The 24,522-nt window shown below is 36.5% G+C and overlaps 1 protein-coding gene across 3 annotated transcripts in view; it reads right to left on the minus strand.

Moving 5' to 3' along the window:
• Positions 1 to 3,797: 3,797 nt before the first annotated feature.
• LOC126979535 (myrosinase 1-like) overlaps positions 3,798 to 24,522 on the minus strand; it is a 29,071-nt gene continuing 8,346 nt past the window's right edge. The window contains exons 1-6 of one of the 3 annotated variants that reach the window (XM_050828880.1): positions 15,960 to 15,999; positions 14,516 to 14,640; positions 11,143 to 11,810; positions 9,464 to 9,772; positions 8,250 to 8,488; positions 3,798 to 4,001 (exon numbers count right to left, since the gene is read on the minus strand). In XM_050828880.1, coding sequence (XP_050684837.1) covers positions 3,860 to 4,001; positions 8,250 to 8,488; positions 9,464 to 9,772; positions 11,143 to 11,810; positions 14,516 to 14,640; positions 15,960 to 15,994 — 1,518 coding nt within the window. In that variant the 5' untranslated portion in view covers positions 15,995 to 15,999 and the 3' untranslated portion in view covers positions 3,798 to 3,859. Of the gene's footprint in view, positions 4,002 to 8,249; positions 8,489 to 9,463; positions 9,773 to 11,142; positions 11,811 to 14,515; positions 14,641 to 15,959; positions 16,000 to 22,212; positions 22,417 to 24,522 lie in introns of those variants that run through there. The other 2 variants (XM_050828878.1, XM_050828877.1) reach the window with 2 other exon arrangements.

Here is a 24,522-nt window from a genome sequence, read left to right on the forward strand (position 1 = left end):
GAAGGGAAACAAACCCTGCCCCAAGGGTAGGATACAAAAAAGGAACGCATCCTATCCCAATCTGCTGACTTGTAGTGCCAAACGCGGCGGGTCGCTGGTGGTCTGCGACGTTGGCGTCGGATAGGCACTACACTCCTGACCAGGCAATGGTCGGACGTTCCGAGAGGGGCGTCGACAGAGACCTGGTAACCATCGGGATGTGTAGTCAGCAGAAGATCTAATAAGGACGGCATGTGGCTATCCACATCCGGGAGCCGCGTCGGCGACTCAACCAATTGGGACAGACCATTTATTATTTAGACCAATCCTATTACTCCACTGCTGAATATCTAAATGATGGGACAGCCTGGGACTAGATTATGATTTCTTTATAGCGATAGAAATGACTTTACAATATTTTATATTTTTATTGAAAATAGCGCAAATAAAAAGAATGCTGGGAGAGTTTCTTGCGCCGCTTCTTCTCTCTCAGCGCGCCATTCGTTTCCGAAGCGGTAGTAGTATCTAGTAGTTATTAGAAATGACATCAAAAAGAATTCTAAAGGAATCAATTTTATGAAAATAAATGCCTTTTATGCCTTTATCTTATATATAAAATTCTCGTGTCACAATGTTCGTTCCCGTACTCCTCCGAAACGGCTTGACCGATTCTCATGAAATTTTGTGAGCATATTGAGTAGGATTGAGAATCGGCCAACATCTATTTTTCATACCCCTAAATGCTAAGGGTAGTCCACACGAATTTTTTTTTTGAATTTTTTTGACATTTTTTTTTAAACTTGTTGGATTATGAGTCAGCATTAAAAAATACATACAACTTCAAATTTTCACCCATCTTCGATCAACAGTTACTTTTGTATCGCGATTTTAATATCGGCAATACAACGTTTGCTGGGTCAGCTAGTTGTATATAATTATATCCTCTTGTTTTATGGCAAAGCCGGACAAACGCGCGTACGGTTCACCTGGTGCTAAGGGATCATCGCCGCCCACATTTTCTTACAACATCAGAAGAATCACAGGAGCATTGCCGGCCTTTAAGGAAGGCGTACGCGCTTTTTTTGAAGGTACCCATGTCGTATCATCCCGGAAATACAAGGAAGCTCATTCCATAGCTTTGTAGTACGTGTAAGAAAGTTCCTTGAAAACCGCACTGGGGAGGACCTCCACACATACAGATTGTGGGGATGATTTGTGGCGAGTCGTGTGAAGGTGGAATTCTGCGGCAGAAATCAGTCGAAACAGCTCTTCGGAACACTCCTCGTGATAAATGCGGTAGAAGACACATAATGAAGCGACGTCTCAACGCAACGCTAAGTGATTTAGTCGGTCACAGAGCACTGGATATGGACAATTCGAGCTGCTCTGCATTGCACGCGCTCACATGGATCGAGCTGATGGGGTGCGCCAGAGCGCTAGAATGTGGGCCGGCTTGAAGTATTGCCGTGCTCTATTTATAACACCCAGCTTCTTCGAAGCCAATTTGCTTTACACTCCAGATGACCGCGGAATTGGCAATCGCTCGAGATTTCTATACCCCGTATTCTGATACTAGACGAGGCTTTAAGGGAAGTGTTGTCAAAGAGCGGTGAAACGACTAATGGGGTTTTTAGTGGTTATTTTGGACATTATCGCGAACTCACTCCAGTCACTCTGATGAAGACCGTCCGAATGGTCTCAAACGTGTCGGTACATACATCGATAAAGTATATTAATTCGACTTATCAATAATGCCTAAGGTGGTTTCAAGTAGGTTAATAAAAATAAGATAAAGCATGTGGGAATCTTTATAAATTCTATTATCTTTAATCAATTTGATAGATTATATCTTTATTACGCGAATTTAAAGCACCTGGGTATAATAAAACTTTTACGGCCTTATAAATAAACAATATCGCTGACAACATTGTCAAAACAATGATTATTGTGAAGTTTCGCGAAGATCAGGCTGCCTTATAAATAAACGCAGAAAACGATACACTTCCGAATAAACCAGACATAAGGCAAAATGTCTACTATTAACTAAGAATAATTAAAACCTAGTATATCGTTGACACTTCTGCCCTTCTTCTGCCCATACAATGATCATTCATATAACTCTAGTTTAAGACTAGTATAACTGTGAATATAACAGTTTCAGTTCGTTTGCATGCATTTTCGTACGTATTACTAAGTATTTTAACTTCAATTGAATAAAGCGTTATGGATAAAAATGGAACAGCCTCAAAGAAAAGTAAAATGTTCTTGAAGAACTAGAGAATCCTTGTATAACGATGAGCATGTCGAAATAAATCTATTTTTTAGTAGTGATGTGTTGGAGTCACAATTATTTAGTAGTCAGGTTAGTGCGTTCACAGCTAAAAGTCTTCATTTGTTCCTTTTCCTCGATTTCAGAACATTTGCTTTTACCGCCGGGCCATTGATTCCGATCTCTACTGCCAGCTATTGAAGCGATAAAATCAAAAAGTTGAGAGAAAGCGGCCAGAATAGATCAAAAGAAAGGGGTTTGATTTTCTTTTTTCAAAGTATTGCTGTTAAATTATTTTTGAGGTCCATCAATAAATGTACCAATAATAAATGAATGAATCCATGTAGATCCTGATTAATCACCTTTGTCCTTTGCCGTGTGTTTTTTTTTATGACAATAAGGCACACAATGTAGTTCCACTCATGATTCTGGAAAAACTCAAAAATTCTGAGCGGAAGTACAATGCGCTCGTCACCTTGAGACATGTGATATTAAGTCTCATTTGGCCAGTTATTTCACTAGCTACGGCGCCCTTCAGAGCGAAACACAATAATGCTCACACATTATTGCGTTTCGTGCTGTTGTGATACCCATAATCTAGGCGGAATCCTGTGCAAAGGAGTCGCTCACTGGTAAATGCCCTTAGTCGCCTCTTAGGACACCTTCGGGGCTGGGACTTCCTTATTATTTTTATGCATCATAAAGGCACACTTATCACTGCCAACCCGAACTATTTGTCTGCGAACAACTTGAAACGTTTAGCGTCGCCTAGAGACGTCGCTTCTCTTTGTGTCTTCTACCACATTTATAACAGGAGTGTTTGGAATCCAAACTATTTCGATAAGTGGTGTTCCCTTACAGCGCAATTTTCAAGGACTCGTATTCATCTAATTCGGTGTTACCTAGAGAGAATATATGACATGGGTACTTTCAAAAAGCGCGTTCACCTTCCTAGGGGCTACTAACGCACCTGTGATTCCTTCGGTGCCAAAGAAATATGGGCGGTTTGATCAATTCGTCAATATCATCAACAATCGTATGAAGTCCACTGCTGGGCAAAGGCCTCCCCCAAAGATCTTTACGACGATTGGTCTCATCCAACGTATTCAGATGGCCTTGTCCAGATCTTAAGTTTGTGTGGTGTCGCACCAGAATAGCATTACCCCATCTCTTCCCATTAGTGTCGTAAGAGGCGACTAAAGGATAAAAAGAACGGAGGATGGGCAGCAGCATCCTTCCGATAGAGCATCAACATTTTCTGAGATCGCCAACCTGACTGCCAAGCGTGGCGCTCATAGCAAAACCCTCCTAAATGAAAGAAACTGTAAGGCCGCTGCCCCCAGTCGGTGGCCCCTCTTGTGGTGGCCACGGTAGCAGCCACATAAGCGACGGTGCAGTAGGGGGCTAGGGATTGATCAATTATCATCAAATAATCCGTGCGCTTAAAGGTTTATACTATTGCATAAAAACAATAAAGGTGGTGAAAATATTTTGACAAGACAAACACGCTCTGGTCAAGAGCGAAGAGACAACGGAGAAAATGCTTCACTAATTTTAACTTCGGATTTATTAAATTTTGTCAATAAGTACAAATGTATGTGTACAAAAATTTTACAAATCATTTGGTTCAGGATTGTAGTCGGGATCAATCTTTCTGCTTCTTATAATTTCCTTGTATACTAAGGCTGATTTCCGAGGAAATACCGGCCTGTTGGGGTCATTAATATCCAGTTCGTACAGACCCATTCTCACTCTGAAATAAATATTTAAACAATATATTAACAAAATGGCCTTACACATAATGTTCAATATTTTGATAATTTTACACGAGGCAAGTAGCATATATATATATAAATAAAATACTTCTATCAAAAAATAACAGGCGCACCTATTATAATTTCAAAAAAATGTTCGTTTTATAGCATTTTGTGTGCTTTACAACGAGAATTGGACCATCTCAATAATTATTATTAAAGTTCAAACATTACTTTAAACATACGTTTTAGTCATTTTGAAAAATTAATTTCTAAAGCTTGTAGGTATATTCTTGCATAATATACATAATCTTATTTATTGACAATATGAAGGAATACTTAAGCGGCTCTGACGGTTGTTGCTTCATGAATAACGAAACTGTAAAATTATTTTTTCTGCTGCTGTGATTCCATCGATATACTTAATTGAGTGTCCATGAGCATTGAGTATAATATCTCTGGATTGACAATGAGTTCAGCTACCTCCTGTGGACCGGACTCTTTAAAGTATGTAAAATGGGGCGACAGAACTACTAGTCAAATTAATACTTATGGAGAATTTTGTTACAATAATTTAGATTAAATTATTCTGATATTTGTGACTGTGATAATTATTCAAGATGTTCATTATATATTATATTATCATCATACGGGACCACCATGATTATATAGATAGACACTACAGACATATAACGGATGTTTTACAGAACGCTGCTATTGTTAGTTGTCGTTCATGTGAACAGAGTAGTCGTAAGAAGGTACCGGGTTGGAACTACCACGTCAGAGATAGCCATGAAGAAGCTAGGTTTTATTTAAAAAACTGGACAGTTGCTGGCAAACCCTCCAGCGGTGTTGAATATGAAAATATGTATAATAGCCGTAAATTATTCAAAAACATATTAAAATGGTGTCAGAAAAATGAAGACAGTATTAAAATGAATATATTAGCTACCCATAAAAGAAACAAAAAAAAATTTTAAATTTTGGAATGCAATTGCTGAATTGTTTGCAAATAGGTTCAAAGTAAGCCCTTTGGCCGCGGATTCCGAACTCGATACAATATAACGTCATTGAATTTACACGTGAGGATATCTCCAAAGTTATACTGAGTATGAAGCGTGGTAAATCACCCGGATATGACGGGCTCAGTATTGGGCACGTAATCTGGGCTAGTGATAAAATTTATAAACATCTATGTTGTCTCTTTAACCATTGCATTAAAAATAGTTATTTGCCTGAGGCCATGATGCACACAATTGTAGTTCCGATCGTGAAGAACAAAACGGCTGATCTAAGTTCTGCCTCTAATTATCGACCTATCTCATTGGGTACGATACTAGGCAAAATTCTAGAACGTCTTCTTTATACTGAGCTGCTTAAATACGTCAAAATTGATGACGCTCAGTTTGGTTTCCGTCCCAGACTCTCGACAGATGCCGCTATATTTAGTTTAAAGGGAACTGTTAGTTACTACACGTCCAGAAATACTACTGTCTATGCGTGCTTCTTAGACCTAAGCCGCGCATTTGACTTGGTCAACTACAATATCCTTTAGGCCAAGCTATTAGCGTCACAAGTACCCACACAAGTGGTCGAGCTGCTGAGATTCTGGTACGGAAACCAAACGAAGTGTGTAAAATGGGGCGACGCAACTTCTAGCAATTATAGGCTTGAGTGTGGAGTTCGTCGGGGGGGGGGGGGGTGACCTCTCCGGATCTGTTTAATCTCTATGTCAATGGGCTGATTGAGGAGCTGAGGAGCACCAATATCGGCTGCCATATAGGGAACGTTTGCGTGAATAACCTAAGCTATGCGGATGACATGGTGCTCCTCAGCCCCTCGATCAAGGGGTTGAGGAAGCTGCTAAGTTCGGTCTGTAAGCATTATGGAAATGCGCACGGACTGAAATACAACGTTTCTATAACTCAAGTGATGGTGTTTAAGGCAAGACAGCCTCCGGAGAGAGTGCCGAGTGTGTTTTTGTACGGCACGGTTGGTGTAGTTAAGCAGTTCAGGTACCTAGGACATTTGTTGACGGAACGGTTGTATGGCGATGATGACATTGAGTGCGAGCGGAGGGCCTTTGCAGTCAGAGGCAACATGCTCGCTCGACGATTTGCAAAATGCAGCAAGGATGTAAAAACAACATTATTCAAGGCATACTGTTTAGGCATGTACACCTGCCAGCTGTGGGTAACGTTTTCTCAGAAAGCTATGAGCAAAATAAGAATCCAGTACTCCCCTGGTGCTGCAGCGCGTCGGGCATGTTCGCAGACGCTGGGGTCCCTGACTTTTTCGCCATAATTCGGTCTCGCGTTGCCTCTTTCTGGCGGAGACTGCAACGTTCCGACAACAAAATACTCATGGCTGTCTCTGACGAGATCGGGAATCCAGTGTTTAAGCGCTGGATATCTGTTCACATGGACAAGAACAAAAGTTGACTGCACAAATTTGTGCAATATTTATATAGTTTTAGTTAGTCTAATTTTACTTTTGACTTGGCACCCCTTTACAGTGTCCAAAAATTTTTGTAACTATGGGTTTTATTATGCCTGAAATAAATACCTTTTAATTTATTTATTTATTTATTTTAAAAATAATTTCTTGTGTTATCTCAATATTACTTATGTGTTACTCTCCACGTATCGTCTCGTATTCTAATGAACTTCGAACATTTTATGCGAAGTGTAGTATTTTAATGCAGTCCACATCGTTGAATGAACAATAACCCGTTTAATAAATCCTAATTGCTTAAATGCACTATCTGTGATTGATTTTATATATTCTAGGAAATTCATTTCGGAGTCAAGTTGAAAACCCAAGTCACGCACCGATTATGTTCTTTTGATATGGGCATCACTTATGTAGTTGGTATAAGTGATGCCTGAGGTCTGATTCTGTTTTACGTGCAAATAACCTTTATTTGAAGATATTTTGATTTGTTAATCGATATACTGTGTCTTTTATAAATATTACAAAGATTGTCCATTATTAAAAATTAAAAAACAATGGTCCCAAGATAGATCCCTGAGGGACACCTGAACTCATTGTTATGTAGTTACTACGAGCACTGCGAATTGCAATAGCTTTCGTCTGTTTGTAATATAGGATTTAAACCATATATAAAGGTCTACGCGTATACTTAGAGTGTGCAGCTTATGAAGTAGAATGACGTGATTCACTTGTTCAAATGGTTTTTCAAAATCAGTGGGGATTACATCTGGAACTCCTGATTCATACTTTGAAATATGTAATCTCTAAATACTACCAGATTTGTTTTAGTCAACCGGTTCATTATAAAACGATGTTGTTCATGTAGGCACAATTTTGCTTCATTCCATATATTTGGAAAAGCCTTAAATACGTTTACGGACAGTAAAAATGTAGGGCGTAATGGCTTAGCACAGTAATAAATAAAAACTGGTAGGTTCCAGGTCCTGTACTAGAGTTTTAATAGTTTAAGTATGGCTGATTTAGTCGTGATTAGGGTTGGTATCGGTCGGTTCGTAGTTATATTTATATGAGTAAGATTGTGCTGTTTTAAAAGAAACTTTCATTAAAGTCTTACATGCGTCGGAAACATTATTGTAAGTATTACTGCCTAATTTTCAAATATTTGGTTAGCCTGTCCTGCTTTGCGCGACAAATGGAACAAATAACTCAATATCACCCCAACCGATTTCAATTAATCTTTTTTTATTGGGAAAGATGTAGGACTTCACGGATCTTCAAGGATAGATGAGAGATTGGGGGTTCTTGACAAAGTAACGGAACTCTTCGATTCTTAGGAGCATATAAATGATACTCAACCAAATCTTTTATATACTATCCGGATATTTGAGTCACCTACCGTAACGTCGTTATGGTTAAGTAATTACCGTAGTCGAATATAATGATCAATGGAACTACTTAACGAATTACAGTAAGGGTGCGATCTGTGGAGAATTTAAAACTGTCTATAATCAAATTGCAATGTGCTTTCATTAATTACTGCATTGCAAAATTGAGTAGGTTTATATGTATTCAGAAAAAAAAACGAATAAACAACCGACCTCAAGAAGCCTATATCAAAACAAAATATATAATAAAATTATGCACTAAAAAGGATAAAAATAATTTCGTTTTATGTACAATCTAATAATTCTAGTTCCGATTACTGTTATTATTGGAGTCGGTTTCCTCCCACCGCTGCCCTACTCTCACCTCCCCTCTTCTTTTTTGTCTCAACTTCTTTAGTATATACTTACAAATATCCACGATTCCACTCAAATGTATCCATTAGACTCCAGGCACAATACATCCTCACATCTACACCCTCATCGATAGCATACAAGAGAGCATTTAGATAGCCTCTGTAATAATCTACTTTTTCTTCATCGTAGAAGCCCAGTTCATCGGACGAACCATTTTCAGTAAAGTATATAACAGGATCATTGTACTCCTTCTTAAGGTAAATGAGGAGATCGTATAGCCCTGTGGCGTATCCCTGTTGAGAAATATAATTAAAATTAATAAAAAATATTTGAGATCTAGTGAAAGTGCACAGTGATCTTTTGGCGTTGCCTATAGGTATGGAGTGGTGGATATATTAGCCTAAATAGACATGACATCCGAATCATGGTAGGCACCCTTACGGGTCGCACATCACTAAAAAAGCACCTATTAACAATCGGCGTAACGGACAGTCCAATGTGCAGGGGCTGTCTAGCCGAGGATGAAATGGTCACATGTAACCTGGAATGTGCTGGGGTGGCCAACCAACGGGCAAAAACCGGAGCTCCTTTACCAATACCAATAGATATGGAGAATCACGCGTCTTTCACAGAGAGTACTGAGAAGAGCTATGTGGACTTATCGATCAATATTTCTTGCTCCTTCCATAAATAGAAAAGGTTCGTCTGTATAAGTACAGATATTTACAGACAAACGCAGATAATATCTGCGTATATATATTATATTTAGACGCATAGGGCACAGACAAATATGAGAAGATGACAGTTAATAAGTTCTAAAGAAAATGTTTATTTCTAAAAAACTCGCATTCATAAGATTAGTTAGGATTAGAATATCATTGATTTTTGTTGTGTTGGAAGGTATTTATTTTCAGTATTTATTGACAACACTTAATAGATTAAAACCACAGAAAGAATTTGATGTTAGCAAAAAAAATAGTGTGATCGAGGATATGTGCGTTGTTGCGATATTGACATCCCTAAACGCGTCTCGCTCGAATCAACGCTAGTAAGGATGATGTACTACTATGGAGCACTTTGCTATTACTACTTAAATAAATTAAAATTAAAAAGGTGTGTGTTATAAATATTATAAAATTAAAAGTGTAGGTGTTACTGTTGAATTAACATCTAATAATCTGCAGTACCTCGAAGTCGAAAAATGGTTGTGAATTGTGATAATAATGAAATCGTTTTTGTTTTTTAAATTTATTGATAATATGACTTACATATATCCACATACTCTCCCCTGTCGTCTCCTGGGGTACAGCGTAATAACCGACGTACATGTCATCATCAAACGAAGGCACTGCATGAAGTTCCTTCACCGAATCATTTCTGTATACATAATAACTGGAGTAACTATTCAGGGCGAAAAAATCTGAAGTTCCTCTGATATAGTTTATCTGTTCAGGCGTGAAGGGTCTTAGGCGGGATTGCTTATAACCTTGGAGAGAACTAGCGTTGCCAACTCTTTCGATGAGTCGCTGCGGATAGTTGCCTTGCGGTGAGAAGATTGGATGTGCATACTGTCCCAGCTAAAAAGAGCAATTGTTTTTATATTAGGTATCAATAAATGTTTTCAACTTTTCCCACATTTATCACGGGGCGTGTTCCGTAGAGCTGTTAAGCCTAATCCTTGCCACCGAATCCTACTTAACACCGTTGAACAATGGCGTGAAGTAGCGGCCTAGCGCCGCTATGTTTCGCATAGGCTAGTGTAGAGGACCGAAGGTGATGTAAGAGAATGTGGACGACTGGATGGCTCAACACTAGGTGGTATGCTCGTTTGTCCTTCTTCTCCAAAGAAAAAGTAATGATTTTTTTTATACAAGATTTTGCAAGTTACTTGTTCCCGCATCATGTTGACATCTGGCATTATACAACCACAACATATTTCTTGTTTTCCCGAACCGATACGAAAAGACCTTAAAGAAAAGAGCATAATCCTAAAGGCCAGCAACACATCTCCTGACACCAGCTGTTGTTGCGGATGTCCATAGGCGGTTGCTTCATCACTTCATCATTATCTAATAAATAAGTACAATTGCCAAAATTATTATGGCAAAGGAAAGATTGCATTACATTTTGTAATCAATGCTACAGATGGTTACAGATTATCGGTATTTATAGACCCACCTAATTCAAATTCAAATTCAAATATTTTTATTCAAAATAGGAGTTAACATCTCTTATTGAACGTCAAAAACTACCATCCATTCAATCGGATCAAGAGATCCATATTTATAATTTAATATTTATATTACACTAGTGGACCCGACAGACGTTGTCCTGTATACATGTCTTAAATTTGAAAAATCGGTCCATCCGTTAGGAGGAGTTCACTAACATACACATGAGCAGGAGAATTATATTATATTATATGGACGGAATTGAGAATCTAAACCATTCTCGAATCCACCTCAACACACACAAAGTTTCATTGAAATCGGTCCAGCCATTTTGGAGGAGTTCAGTTACACAGACGCACAAAAGAAATATATATATATTAAGATTTGTTAAATTTAACATAGTTGTTACAGATAACCCTAAATGCAGTGGCTGCATGAAGGCAGTATAGACACCAAACGTTACGTACTAATAGTGTGCAGGAGAGTAGCTGATCAACGGATATTAATACTCTGACTCCAACATTTCCTAGAAGCCTGTAGCAGTTTAAAAAGGCTGCTAAATGTCTTGGACGACCTGGACTGGATGAAGTACGAATAAGAGTGTCAGTTACAATGGCAAAATCAAGAGACTAATTACGTAAATAGACTAGTCAATCCAACTAGTTAACAAGGAACATACAACAATAATTTGCAGAGAATATTTGCGATTTTCAATATGGTTTATGATAGGAATTAAAGAAAGTATTCTTTGTATTTGATTTTGTTATTGTACGTACCGTAAAGGCGAGAAAATCTTTAACTGCTTCCGCATCGTCATGAGAATCCGTGACAGCGTAGGCCATATCGGTACTGAAGATCAGAGCGACCTTGCCACCTTGCGATTTGAACTCATCGTGATAAATGTGATACATTCTCGCATGAGCTAGAAGCACATTGCGACCGCATTCGTAGAAGCCTTCACCAGGAGTGATATCTCTGGGTGGGAAGACGCCATATCCATAGCCAAGGCTACAGATAATAAATGGCTCATTTATTGTTAGCCAAGTCTTTACTCTGTCCCCAAAATTTTGGTAAACAACTCTGGCAAAATCTCCTAACCAATTTGCAATATCTTCGTTCAACCAGCCACCAAGTTCAGCTAAGCGAAGAGGGAGATCCCAGTGGTAAATAGTTATCATTGGTGTTATGCCATTGGCCAGAAGTTCATCGATAAGGTTATTGTAGTATGCTATTCCTTCAGGGTTAACATAATCCGGTGTGCCGAGAGGTAGTATTCTGGGCCATGATATGGAAAATCTGTATACATTCACACCCAGCTCCTTCAGTAGGCTAATGTCTCTCTTATATTGGTTATATGAATCCGCTGCAACTTCATGGGTGGTACCATCGAAAATAAATTCAGGATCAGTGAATATATAGTAGTCCCATAATGACCAGCCACGACCTGAATAAAAAATAAACGCGATTAATTCTAAAAGAAAGTTCCAGATGTTCTAGTGGCAGGCTTCTAGACGCCTTTAATGCCGTCAACTTTGGGTTTTGACTAAATTTGGGTTTTTCGAGAATCGTAATCGACACTGCATTGTAGTAATTAAGATGTATCGCTTATTATTAGATGAATGTCTTGCTCGTCTCTTCTACTTGTAAAATATTTAATTATTTGAAAAATTCCACCAACACGGCTTACACTAATACAAACAATGTAATACATCAACAATAACATACATATAGTATATAGTAAGTGATGCCCAGATATGCGCGAAATTGACATGAATCTTGTCTGACAATATAATTATCCTTGATAATGTTAACATATCTATAGGCGCATAAGTGAATTTTCGAGTAATTATGATTATCATATTATTAATTTTAGAAACAAATAAATTGTGCGTAGCTCAGTTGGTTAAAGTTAGAAAGTTTTTTGTTGCGGCAAGTGAAGGATTTTATAATAGATTCTAAGAAAATGTAGAAATACATAATATTATTGTGTTGCAAAAATAAAAAGAATTGTTAAATGATAGAGCGACCGCATCCAGTTGATTAAATGAGTACATTTAGGCCATTTTTAAATGTATTCATTAAATAGTGTAATTCTGCATTCATTTCGATTGGGTGGAAGTCAATACGTAATTAAAAATTCTAATGAAAATATTTTTATAGGAATTACTTGATCGAATGTGGATACAATAGTTACGTGCTTTTTCTTCAGAGCTATTTAACAACGCTTAAGCATTGTTATATAGCTTGAAAAATAGCCATAAACTTAGAGAAATGGAGAGGGCTATGCTTGGAGTTTCCCTGCGAGATCGAATCAGAAATGAAGAGATCCGTAAGAGAACCAAAGTCACCAACATAGCCCAAATTATAGCAGCAGTAAAGTCGCAAAGCAGTAGCCGAATTGCGACCACGTATTTGAAGACGCAGTGTTGGTAGGCTTCCCACAAGATGGACCGATGATCTGGTCAAGATCGCCGGAATACGTTGGATGAGGGCAGCGCAGGACCGGTCGCGGAAATCTTTGGGTGAGGCCTTTGTCCAGCAGTGGACGTCTTCCGGCTGATGATGATGATGATGATGAAGGTTTAATGATCTTGTCTAGCTAGTCTAATGCTAGCTAAACGCTCAAACATACAAAAATCTCTGCACGTCTATAAAACACATTAACACTTTTTCGACATTGTTGTACCTCGGGTGTACAATTGCAAATTTTAAATATTTTAGCAGTGTTAATTTATCTCGCAAATATCATGAGTATCTCTGAGCTATATTTTATATCACTATTCTGCTGTTGATAAAATGCAGTTTCATCTTAGTATTGAAAGTAGGTTAATACGATTATACCAGATATAGATAACAAGATGTGATGTTAATCTTATGCTTGCTATTATTATCCGCAATCTTGATTCAAGATAATGTTATAATATGATGAACGTGAAAAATATTTTCAATTTTAAATATTTACACATAAATATCATTATATAAAAATAAGTAGAACGTCTTCGCTATAATCAGGTGATGTAAGTAGAAGAGGCAGTGCGGTGGGGAATATGGGGAGTATGCTTACTGGTGATGACTACGGGAGTACCGGCAGAGCAGGGTTAGACAGAGCGTAAGGTAATGCTAGATTCCAAAACACTGGAATTTGTAGATTCAACTGTTTTTCTTGGCATAACCATAAAAAGTAAAGTACAATGGGACACACATATCCAGGTTGTTATTTACCAGTGGGAGGCGCCTTTGTACAAGAAGCCGTCTAGATTATGGGTACCACAACGGCGCCTATTTCTGCCGTGACGCAGTAATGTGTAAGCATTACTGTGTTTCGGTCTGAAGGGCGCCGCTAGTGAAATTACTGGGCAAATGAAACTTAACATCTTTTGTCTCAAGGTGTCGAGCGCAATTGTAGTGCCGCTCAGAATTTCTGGGTTTTTTAAGAATCCTGAGCGGCACTGCATTGTATTGGGTAGGGCCGCCAGGGCGTATCAATTACCACGAGCTCAACGTCCTGCTCGTCTCGTCCCTTATTTTCATACACAAAAAAAGGTATTTATTTCATCCGAATACCTAAATTACGATATTTATTTCTCTCAAAAACCTAAAAGAGATTTTCTTGTGTAAATTGAAAAACGTTGATTTTTTCATAAGAGGGAGCAAACTGGCAAAAGGCTTACGGGAGTTCTGAGGCAGCCCTCATGGACATCCGCCAACACCAGGTGTCAAATCAAAATCAATTTATTCATGTAGGTCTTTTTTGTCAAGAGATGCGATGCCGGCCTTTAAGGTGGGCCTTTATGTCATTTTCTTGAAGGTCCCTACATCATATTGGTTCGGGAAAACAGCAGTCGGTAATTAATTCTACAAAATGAGAACATTCTTGAAAAGCGGCTGTGGAATGCCAGACGTCAACGTGATGCGGGTGGTATTAATATTTTGACGTAATGTCCGGTGGTATTCGGCCGCTGGTATAAACCCTCTCAGCTCCTCTCAGCACTCCCCTTGATAAATGCGGTCGAAGATACAGAGATAACCCACATCTCTTCGCAGCGTCAAAGATTCAAGCCGATCAGAGATGACTTGATAGTCGATAATTCGAGCCGATCTTCGTTGTATGCGGTCTTTACAAAGTGCACAAAAAATAAAATTCATTACCTCCTTGGTTCCATCCTCCTTCAACTTGAAGTGCTGATGTACCTACGCCAAATAAAAATTCAGGAGGAAATGAACTATTTTGATTAAATCCTTTGTATTTGGTGGCGTTTGTTACGTAAATGAAACTAAAAAATAGAAAAAAAATTTTCACTTTTAAACAATTGCCGCGTGTATCAAACTTTTAATTAAAATACTTTTTAAAATATTGCTTTACGAATTAACATGGTAACCCGTTTTATGAAATAATAATGACTTATATTTAAATCTCTTTAGAACAAATAAAATTTTAAAACAAAATTTTATGAACGATGCTGGACTCGAACCCGCGACCTCTCGCGTTCCGTGCGAGTACTCTTACCAATTGGGCCAACCGTTCGAGTGACGTACCGTTAATAAAATCTTGTATGCTTTGTTGAACTCTCAGGTTTTGGCTTTATCTACAGGATCTACTTTACAGTTGATAACCTGCTCAACCCCAATATTTGCATATTAGGAAATTGACTTGAGATGTCGCTCTTGTAAATCTAAACAATATGTTATGTTTTTAAAGTGATAACCCTCACTTCTAGGATTAATATTCAAATAAAATCTGAAAAACAAAATTTTATGAACGATGCGGGATTCGAACCCACGACCTCCGGCGTTCCGTGCAGAAGTGAGGGTTATCACTTTGAAAACATAACATATTGTTTAAAACCGTAAACACAAAGTCGACAGCGCGAGTCAAAATTGTCAAACTCATTGTGAATTGCTGCTCATTTTGAACCAAACATTATTACTTTGAGTTTCACTTCCTGTATATATTTTTTTTTAATTTTGTAGTTGGGCTTTTAATACAGTAGGATACTATTTTATATAGTAGGGTTGGCAACTCTAGAAGAGACAAACCCCCATGTCACTTTTTATCCTAGTTTGGTGGTCGAGGGTAATTTTAAGCAAAATTGTATTTTCTTTTTGCGACAAATAAAGACTTATTATTTTATTTATTTGAGCTAGTTGATACACTATCAATGTTAACTTGGAAAAGGTTGCTTGGCGTAGTTTTGTATAGTGGGTTGAAACTTTAAAGCTTTGGGATTTTAATTTGAATTTATTATTAAAGATGTGAATTACAGGTTTTTATTGAAACATTATATATTATATATTAGGTTTCATGTTTTAATTATAAATGTTTGGACCTCATCATTTAACAGCTACAAATATAAAAATAATACTAGCAACAAATTTAATTATTTAAAACTTTAAAAGCGTTGTAAAATAGATATGAAAAAGAGACGGCTTTTGGTGAAATAACCACATGACCTTAAGATTCATGAGAATATAAAAATGACGTGCATAAAAGTGACCAAAAAATAAAAACCTGTAAAATATTTAAAGGTATATTATGTTACTTAATAATATTTATTTATTATATCATGATCTTACCATCAACATCAATACTTACCATAGTAACAGAAATATTTTCCCGAAGTGTATCATCTTGACAGACTACGATGCATGTATGTGCCAATATATATATACAATATATATACTTTGTCGATGATAAAATATTTCTTCGAACCGATTGAAAGAAGATAGTAATCCTTAAGAGGGCATATATTGCAAACCTTTTTGTATATATATATGTTAAAAAATTCTGTTTTGTATATATGTTATGTAATGTATGTTAAAAAAATTGTACCTCTATTATTGATAATTTTAATTAAACTCCGAATATTATTTGTTAATAACAGTTTATATTTATTATGTGCGAGAAAGTTCATAGAAATATTTGAATTTGAAAATGTCAAAGAAGAAGTCGTCATCTGTTATCACATTTTCTTAAGAAAATGTGATGCTTAAGCATATAATACCGAAGGCATAGTTAATAATAATATTGATAGACTAAAACAACATCCACACTACGAAATCAACTTAACCCGTGGATGCCATGTTTGTGGGCAAAACACATTTAGAATGTTGTTTAAATTAATGTTTTTCTTCATTTATGTCATTGAGGTAATATGTCCTAGTGAAGATATTCCGAACAAATTATAGGACCCAACTATTAAGTTGTCATATCAAAGTACTTGATAAGTAACCGATTAAATCGAAATTTTTTAATTAAATTATGCCTATTTCAAATATAAAATGGTGAAATGAATGGTGTAAAGTCACTGCTCAGCCTTTACTTGTGTTCTGACAGTTATAACCGATTCTCAATACATATGATGTTGTCATCAAGGCCCACTAAAATGCATCTTATCAAAATTCATGTATAAATATAAAATCTGATCTTTATAGATTACAATTGGGTACTGATTAGTCTAATTAGTATAATATGTTGGTGTTTTGAGCAAAGTTTTACCTCTTAGTATGTTGTATAATTGTATTTCTTAGTGTTCTTATCTTGCACAGTTACAATTTAAAATAATGTAAAGTATGTTATATTTGCATGTTGTCATTGCCTGAAATTATATTTGATGTAATTATTTACGGATTATAGTGTTGGCGATGCTAATAAATGAATAAATGTTGAAAACATACTATGAGGAAAACAGTACTTTGCTTACTGCATTAGATACATAAACAGACAGACAATTATTTCCTTAATTTGATTATATTAAACGAATATTAATTAATACCAAATTGAGGTTTGTTCATTTAAAGAAACATTTATCTTTATATTTAAAAGCAATTATTATTGCTTGCATTACCATTCATAGTATGTTAATTATGTTGAAATTTTGCATATTTTATAGATGTGTAAAAAAACACCTATTATCCATTAAAAATACAAAATATATTTACTGCCAACACCAATGGTTGACAACCTCTGACAGATAACGTGAACCCCTCAAATCATTTGGGCAATGTCATGATATTCTTGTATGGGACTTAGCATTGTGATGTAACGCGTAGCCTTTTCAGTGTATGTCGTACCGTTCCCGTAGCGTAAGCGAAGGTATAATTGTAGCAATTTCGTAGACATAACCTATTCCGACATCTAGCAGAAATTGTTTGAACTATGGTCGCATTGTAGGTAGTGCGGGTTGAGTTGCGCTTGCGTGCTGATCAACTCTTCACTTAGATGGCAGTGTATTAAAACTTACTGTTTTATTGGCAAATTTCAACGGGCAAGTAAAATATACTGAGGTTAATACTGTTGAAGTTATTTGACGTATAATGTATCATAACTTTAGCTCAAGTGTACACTCCCTTTTCACAAATATCAAGCTTTGTGACTCCTTTATAAGGCACTCTCACTAAACAATTACTGATGTATATATGGATGACATGTTCTCTACTACCCTGAGAGCATTGAATACTATACACATTTTTAAGTTCTGAAAACGCGTGGTTACGGAATGGCAGACGTCAATATGCTTGCGGTTCAGCAAAGCGTATCATATTGCGATTATTATACGCTTTGCTGAACGATAAAAGATAATGACTGTTACTAACGGCAGTTAGACGATAACCGATGGATTGTAATTAGGTATAATTATATCTTCTTTTTTTATGGCAAACCAGGACAAACGAGCGTACGGGTCACCTGGTGTTAAGTGATCATCGCCGCCCACATTTTCTTTCAACATCAAAAGAATCACAGGAGCGTTGCCGGCCTTTAAGGAAGGTGTACGCGCTTTTTTTGAAGGTACCTATGTCGTATTGTCCCGGAAACACCGCATAAGGAAGCTCATTCCATAGCTTTGTAGTACTTGGAAGAAAGTTCTTTGAAAACCGCACTGGGGAGGACCGCCACACATACAGATTGTGGGGATTATATCCTAATTTGTGGCGTGTTGTGCGAAGGTGGAATTCTGCGGCAGAAATCAGTTGAAACGTCTCAAAGTAACGCTAAGTGATTTAGCCGTTCACAGAGCACCGGATTCCCGACAATTCGAGCTGCTCTGCATTGTACGTGCTCAAATGGATCGAGCTGATGGGGTGCGCCAGATCAGACATGGCAGCAATACTCCATATAAGGCTGGACCTGCGTTTTGTAGAGCGCTAGAATGTGGGCGGGCTTGAGGTATTAATAAATAAATAAAATAGCCTTTATTCAGACAAAATACTTAATGTTATTTTACATGCATTATTATTATTTAAATTTGACAGTATTTCCTTCATAAATTATATATATAAATTTTTATTTAATTAGTTAAATAATTATGGGTTTTGTCTGTTTGTCTAATAAAGACATAGGTCTCCTCCTACTGCCTCCACTGACTCCTGTTTTCAGCTGTTATAGTCCATGTACTACCGGCAACTGCTTTAATCTCATCCACCCATCTCCTAAATGGTCTACCTCGGTTTCTTTTTCTGTCTATCGGATACCAGTTTATTATAGTTTTACACCATTTCTCTCGTCCTCTTATAGTTTGCCCCGTCCACTTCCATTTAAGTTTCCTTATTATAACAGAAACATCCTTTGTTTGCGTTTGCTTTTTGATTGCTGATGTTCTTATTTTGTCTAATAATATTTTCGCTATCATACTTCTCTCTATAGAATTTTGGCAGACTTTTAATTTTCGAGCGTGTGCCTTTGTAAGGGCCCATGTTTGACATCCATATGTAAGGACAGGGAGGATGCAGTTGAAAAGTTTCCTTTTGATGGTCATGCTTATTTCACTGTTTTTCATCACTTGTTTTAGACTCCAGTACCTTTTCCAAGAATTGCCTATTCGTCTTTCTATTTACTTGAAGTGAGGTCTGACGGCGAGATTATTTGGCCTAGGTAAACGTATTCATTAACATATTTAATGGTGTTGTTGTTAATAGTAAATGGGTGCTTATCTATCTATATATATCGTTTGTCATAGCTTTAGTCTTCTCAATATTGATAACCAGTCCTACCTTCCAGCTTTCTTCATCTAGTTCTCTTAGCATTACTTGAAGTTCGTTTTTTGATGGTGAAAAGATCATCAAGTCATCTGCAAACCTTTAACGTTCTGCAGAACTGCAGTGAACAAATTTGGTGACAACGGATCGGAAAAATTGAATGTTTATTACTTTGCCTTTTCTTTCTGTTTTTTTTTGAGCTGTGCTACTATTATATACATTTCTTCTTATTCTGATATATTTATTTTTAATTCCCCGAATCTTAAGAGCTTGCCAAATCATTTGATGTTCAAGCGAATCAAAAGCCTTGCAATAATCCACGAAACAGCAGTAAAAGTTCGCATCAAATTCTTTGCCTTTCTCAAAAAGTTGTTTGACTACATGTATGTGATCCAATGTCGAATACCTGCTCCGAAATCCCGCTTGTTCTCTAGGCTGGTTCTCATCGAGCTTTTTGGCTATACGACCTAAGATAACTTTTGCAAATTTTTTATAAATATTAGACATCAGGCTGATGGTTCTGTTATTGTTGATGTCATTTCTGTTCCCTTTCTTGTGTAGTAATATTATTGTCGACGTAGTCCACTAGTGGGGAATATGCTCGCTCTGTAGGATTCCATTGAATATGTCACTAATATCGGTGCAATGATGTATTTGTATTCTATAAGGAATATATAGAATTCGTTAATGATGCCATCAAAACCAGGAGCTTTATCTCTTTTTTGTGTTGATATTGCTTTTTCTACGTCTGCCAGCATTATTGGTGGTACTTCCTCCTGTCCCGATAAATCTATTTTTGGTGTCGTGGTTTGGCTTAAGTATATTTTTTAAAGAATTTAGTTGCTATTGTTATTATTTCACATCTTCTGGTCGCACTTCCATCGTTGCTGTCTTTCATATTGGGTATCTAGTCTCGTTTTCCTGATAGTTCTTTTAATGCTTTCCTTGCTCCGCCTGTTTTCTGTATACATTTTTCCAGTTTTTCTAACCTATATTTTTGTCTTTCTTTCCTCATATTGTCCTTTATTTGTTTACTAATTGTTGTTATGTCCGTTCTTACATCTTTTGTTTTATTAGATGTTAAGAAAGGGTTGGATCTAATTTCAAGTAGCTGCTTTGTTTCTTCTGATAGCCATGATATTTTATTGTTTCTAGTATCCAAAGTACTTTATGGAGCCCTTTCATTTATAATTTCTTGCAGTTTATTGTATTTGTCTTGTATTTTATATATTTGTATTGTGTTTTCTCTGAAGTTTATTAAGTTTTCTTTTATTCCATTGACATTGAGGCTTGGAATCTTCTTTGTTAGATTTGCTTTAAAAGGTCTTTTCTTAGAGGTATTTAATTTTAGTTTAGCTCTGACAGGTCTGTGGTTACTGTTAAAGTACAAATTATTTATAACTACAGTCTTGGAAAGGTGTACTTGTCTAGGTTTGAGAGAATGTAATCAATCTCATTTTTATAGCTACCGGAGACATCCACGTACATCTGTTTTTGAATAGATCAAAAGAAAGGGGTTTGATTTTCTTTTGTCAAAGTATTGCTGTTAAATTATTTTTGAGGTCCATCAATAAATGTACCAATAATAAATGAATGAATCCATGTAGATCCTGATACATCACCTTTGTCCTTTGCCGTGTGTTTTTTTATGACAATAATGGACACAATGCAGTTCTACTCATGATTCTGGAAAAATCTAAATATTCTGAGCGTAACTACAATGCGCTCGTAACCTTGAGATAAGAGATATTAAGTCTCATTTGCCTTGTTATTTCACTAGCTACGGCGCCCTTCAGACCAAAACACAATAATGCTTACTCATAACTACTTCACGGAAGAAAAAGGCGCCATTATGATACCCATAATCTAGCTGGCATCCTGTGCAAAGAAGTCTCTCACTGTTAAATGCCCTTAGTCGCCTCTTATGACACCTTCAGGCCTGGGACTTCCTCATTCTTTTTATGCCCCGGGGAAGCACAGGGTAGAGCGTGCGCATAGTATCGCACTCCATTTGAAATGTTTGTAGTTATCATTAAAAAATGGCATTGCTTACGGCAGGGTCGTATGCTTCCCTCTAAAGGTTGACTCATCCAATATACGATAATTTATGTTTATACAGTTTATTACTTAAGCCTTATTGCTTAAAATTTATTTGACTTTGACATCAAGTCAAAGTCATCATAAAGGTACACTTATCACCGTAAACCCGAACTATTTGTCTGCGAACAGCTTGATAAGTGGGGTTCCCTTACAGCGCAATTTTCAAGGACTCGTATTCACCTAATACGGTGTTACCTGCAGAGAATCTACGACATGGGTACTTTCAAAAAGCGCGTTCACCTTCCTAGGGGCCACTAACGTACCTGTGATTCCTTCGGTGCCACAGAAGTATGGGCGGTTTTATCAATTCGTCATTATCATCAACAATCGGAAGATATCTACTGCTGGACAAAGGCCTGCCCAAAGATCTTTACGACGATCTGTCATCCAATTTCCTTTGGTCTTGTTCAGATCTTGAGTGTATGTGGTGTCGCACCAGAATAGCACTACCCCATCTCTTCCCGTGAGTGTCGGAGAAAAAACGGAGGAAAGGCAGCAGCATCCTACCGATAGAGCATCAACATCTTCTGCGATCACAAACCCTCCCAAATGAAAGAAACTGTAAGGCCGCTGCCCCCAGTCGGTGGCCCCTCTCGTGGTGACCACGGTAGCAGCCACATAAACGACGGGGCAGGGTTGATCAATTATCATCAAATAATCCGTACACTTATATGTCACACTATTGCATAAAAACAATAATGGTGGTGAAAATATTGTGACAAGACAAACACGCTCTGGTCAAGAACGAAGAGACACCGAAGAAAATGCTACAATAATTTTAGCATCGGATTTATTAAAATTTGTCAATAAGTACAATTTTGTATGTACAAAAATTTTATAAATCATTTGGTTCAGGATTGTAGTCGGGATCAATCTTTCTGCTTCTTATAATTTCCTTATATACTAAGGCTGATTTTCGAGGAAATACCGGCCTGTTGGGGTCATCAATATCCAGTTCGTACAGTCCCATTCTCACTCTGAAATAAATATTTAAAAAATATTTTAACAAAATGGCCATACACATATTTTTTTATGAAAACAAGAGACGAGACGAGCAGGCCTGCCCATTACAATACAGAGCCGCTCAGGATCCTTGAAAAATCCCAAAAATTCTGAGCTGCACTACAACTGCGCTCGTTACCTTGAGACATAAGATGTTAAGTCTCATAAAGTTCAATTTAAAAATTTTACATAAGGCGAGTAGCATAAATAAAAATACTTGTAACAAAAAATAACAGGGATACCAAACCTATTATAATTTAAAAAAATATTGAGAAAACTAATATCATTTATTTAGCATTTTGTGTGCTTTACGAGTACAACTAGAATTGGACCATCTCAATAATTATTATTAAAGTTCAAACATAACTTTAAACATGCGTTCTAGTAAATTTAAAGTATTCTGTTTAAAAGTAAATTTCTAAAGCTTGTTGGTATATTTTTGCAAAATATACATAATTTCATTTATTGAAAATATAAAGAAATACTTAAGCAGTTCCGACGGTATTTGTTTCATGAACAACGAATCTGTAAAACGATGTTTTCTGCTGCCGTGATTCCTTCAATATACTTTTTAAGTTTAATTATTTCTCCATTTGGTAATCTTACAGCGATAGAGTTGAATTTATTATATAAATTGTCTTAATTGAAATATTTACATGCTACATGGTAACTCTAGATTCTCTTAAAACAAAAATTTTATTATAATTTCTTGTATTATCTCGATATTACTTATGTGTTTATTTATAAACAAGGAGACCATATGCTCGACGCATATTCTAATGAACTTCTAACATTTGCGAATATAATAGTGTTATAATGCAGTCCACATCGTTGAATGAACAACAACCCGTTTAATAAATCCTAATTGCTTCTATGAAATATCTGTGATTGCGTCTATATATTCTATGAAATTCATTTCGGAGTCAAGTTGAACACCCAAGTCACGCTACGATTTGGTTCTTTTGATATGGGCATCACTTATGTAGTAGGTATAAATGATGCCTGAGGTCTGATTCCGTTTTACGGCTTAAAGTTACATTTTGATTTGTTAATCGATATACTGAATCTATTATAAATATTATAAAGATTGTCCATTATTAAAAATTAAAAAACAATGGTCCCAAGATAGATCCCTGAGGGACACCTGAACTTATTGTTATTATATAGTTACTTAGAGCACTGCGAATTGCAATAGCTTTCGTCTGTTTGTAATATAGGATTTAAACCATCTATAAAGGTCTACCCGTATACTTAGAGTGTGAAGCTTATGCAGTAGAATGACGTGATTCACTCGATCAAATGTTTTTTCAAAATCAAATATTAATTTCATATATTTGGAAAAGCCTTAAATACGTTGACGGACAGTAAAAATGTATGGTGTAATGGCTTAGCTAATGTCTTGGCACAGTAATAAATAAAAACTAGAATCCAGGTCCTTTACTAGAGTTTTAATAGTTTAATTATTGCTGATTTAATCGTGATTAGGGTAGGTATTGGTCGGTTCGTTGTTATATATATATGAGTAAGATTGTGCCGTTTTAAAAGATACTTTCAAAAAAGTCTACATGCGTTGGATTCATTATTGTAAGTATTACTGTAAGTATTATTAAAAGTTCAAAAATTTGGTAAGCCTGTCCTGCTTTAAATATTGACAACTTGTATATAATTCCTTTGGTACCGCAAGGGTGCATGGGCTGCGGTTGCTTGTTCTCCCATTTTATAAATAACGCAGCTCGTCAAACTTTTGGAAATAACAGAATGATTGTTATTTCTAGACATCACTTCTCGTCACTCTCAACAATAGTTAGAAAAATAAGAGGAAGAAAGAGTTAAAATGTGCGAAATTATGAATATTATGAAATTTTGATATTTTTAACTCACTTCAAAAAAGGAGGAGGTTCTCAAGTCGACGGTATTTTTTTGTTTGTTACAGAAATTTCGATTCCGATGAGTGAACCAATTTCGATGATTCCTTGTTGTTTAAAAGCTGACATTACCATCCATGAGAAAACCATAAAAATCTCAAATTTGCGTTAAGTATGTGCGCGACAAATGGAACAAATAACTCAATATCACCCCAA

This window comes from Leptidea sinapis, chromosome 3, assembly GCF_905404315.1.
Source record: "Leptidea sinapis chromosome 3, ilLepSina1.1, whole genome shotgun sequence".
Taxonomy (NCBI): Eukaryota; Metazoa; Arthropoda; class Insecta; order Lepidoptera; family Pieridae; genus Leptidea; species Leptidea sinapis.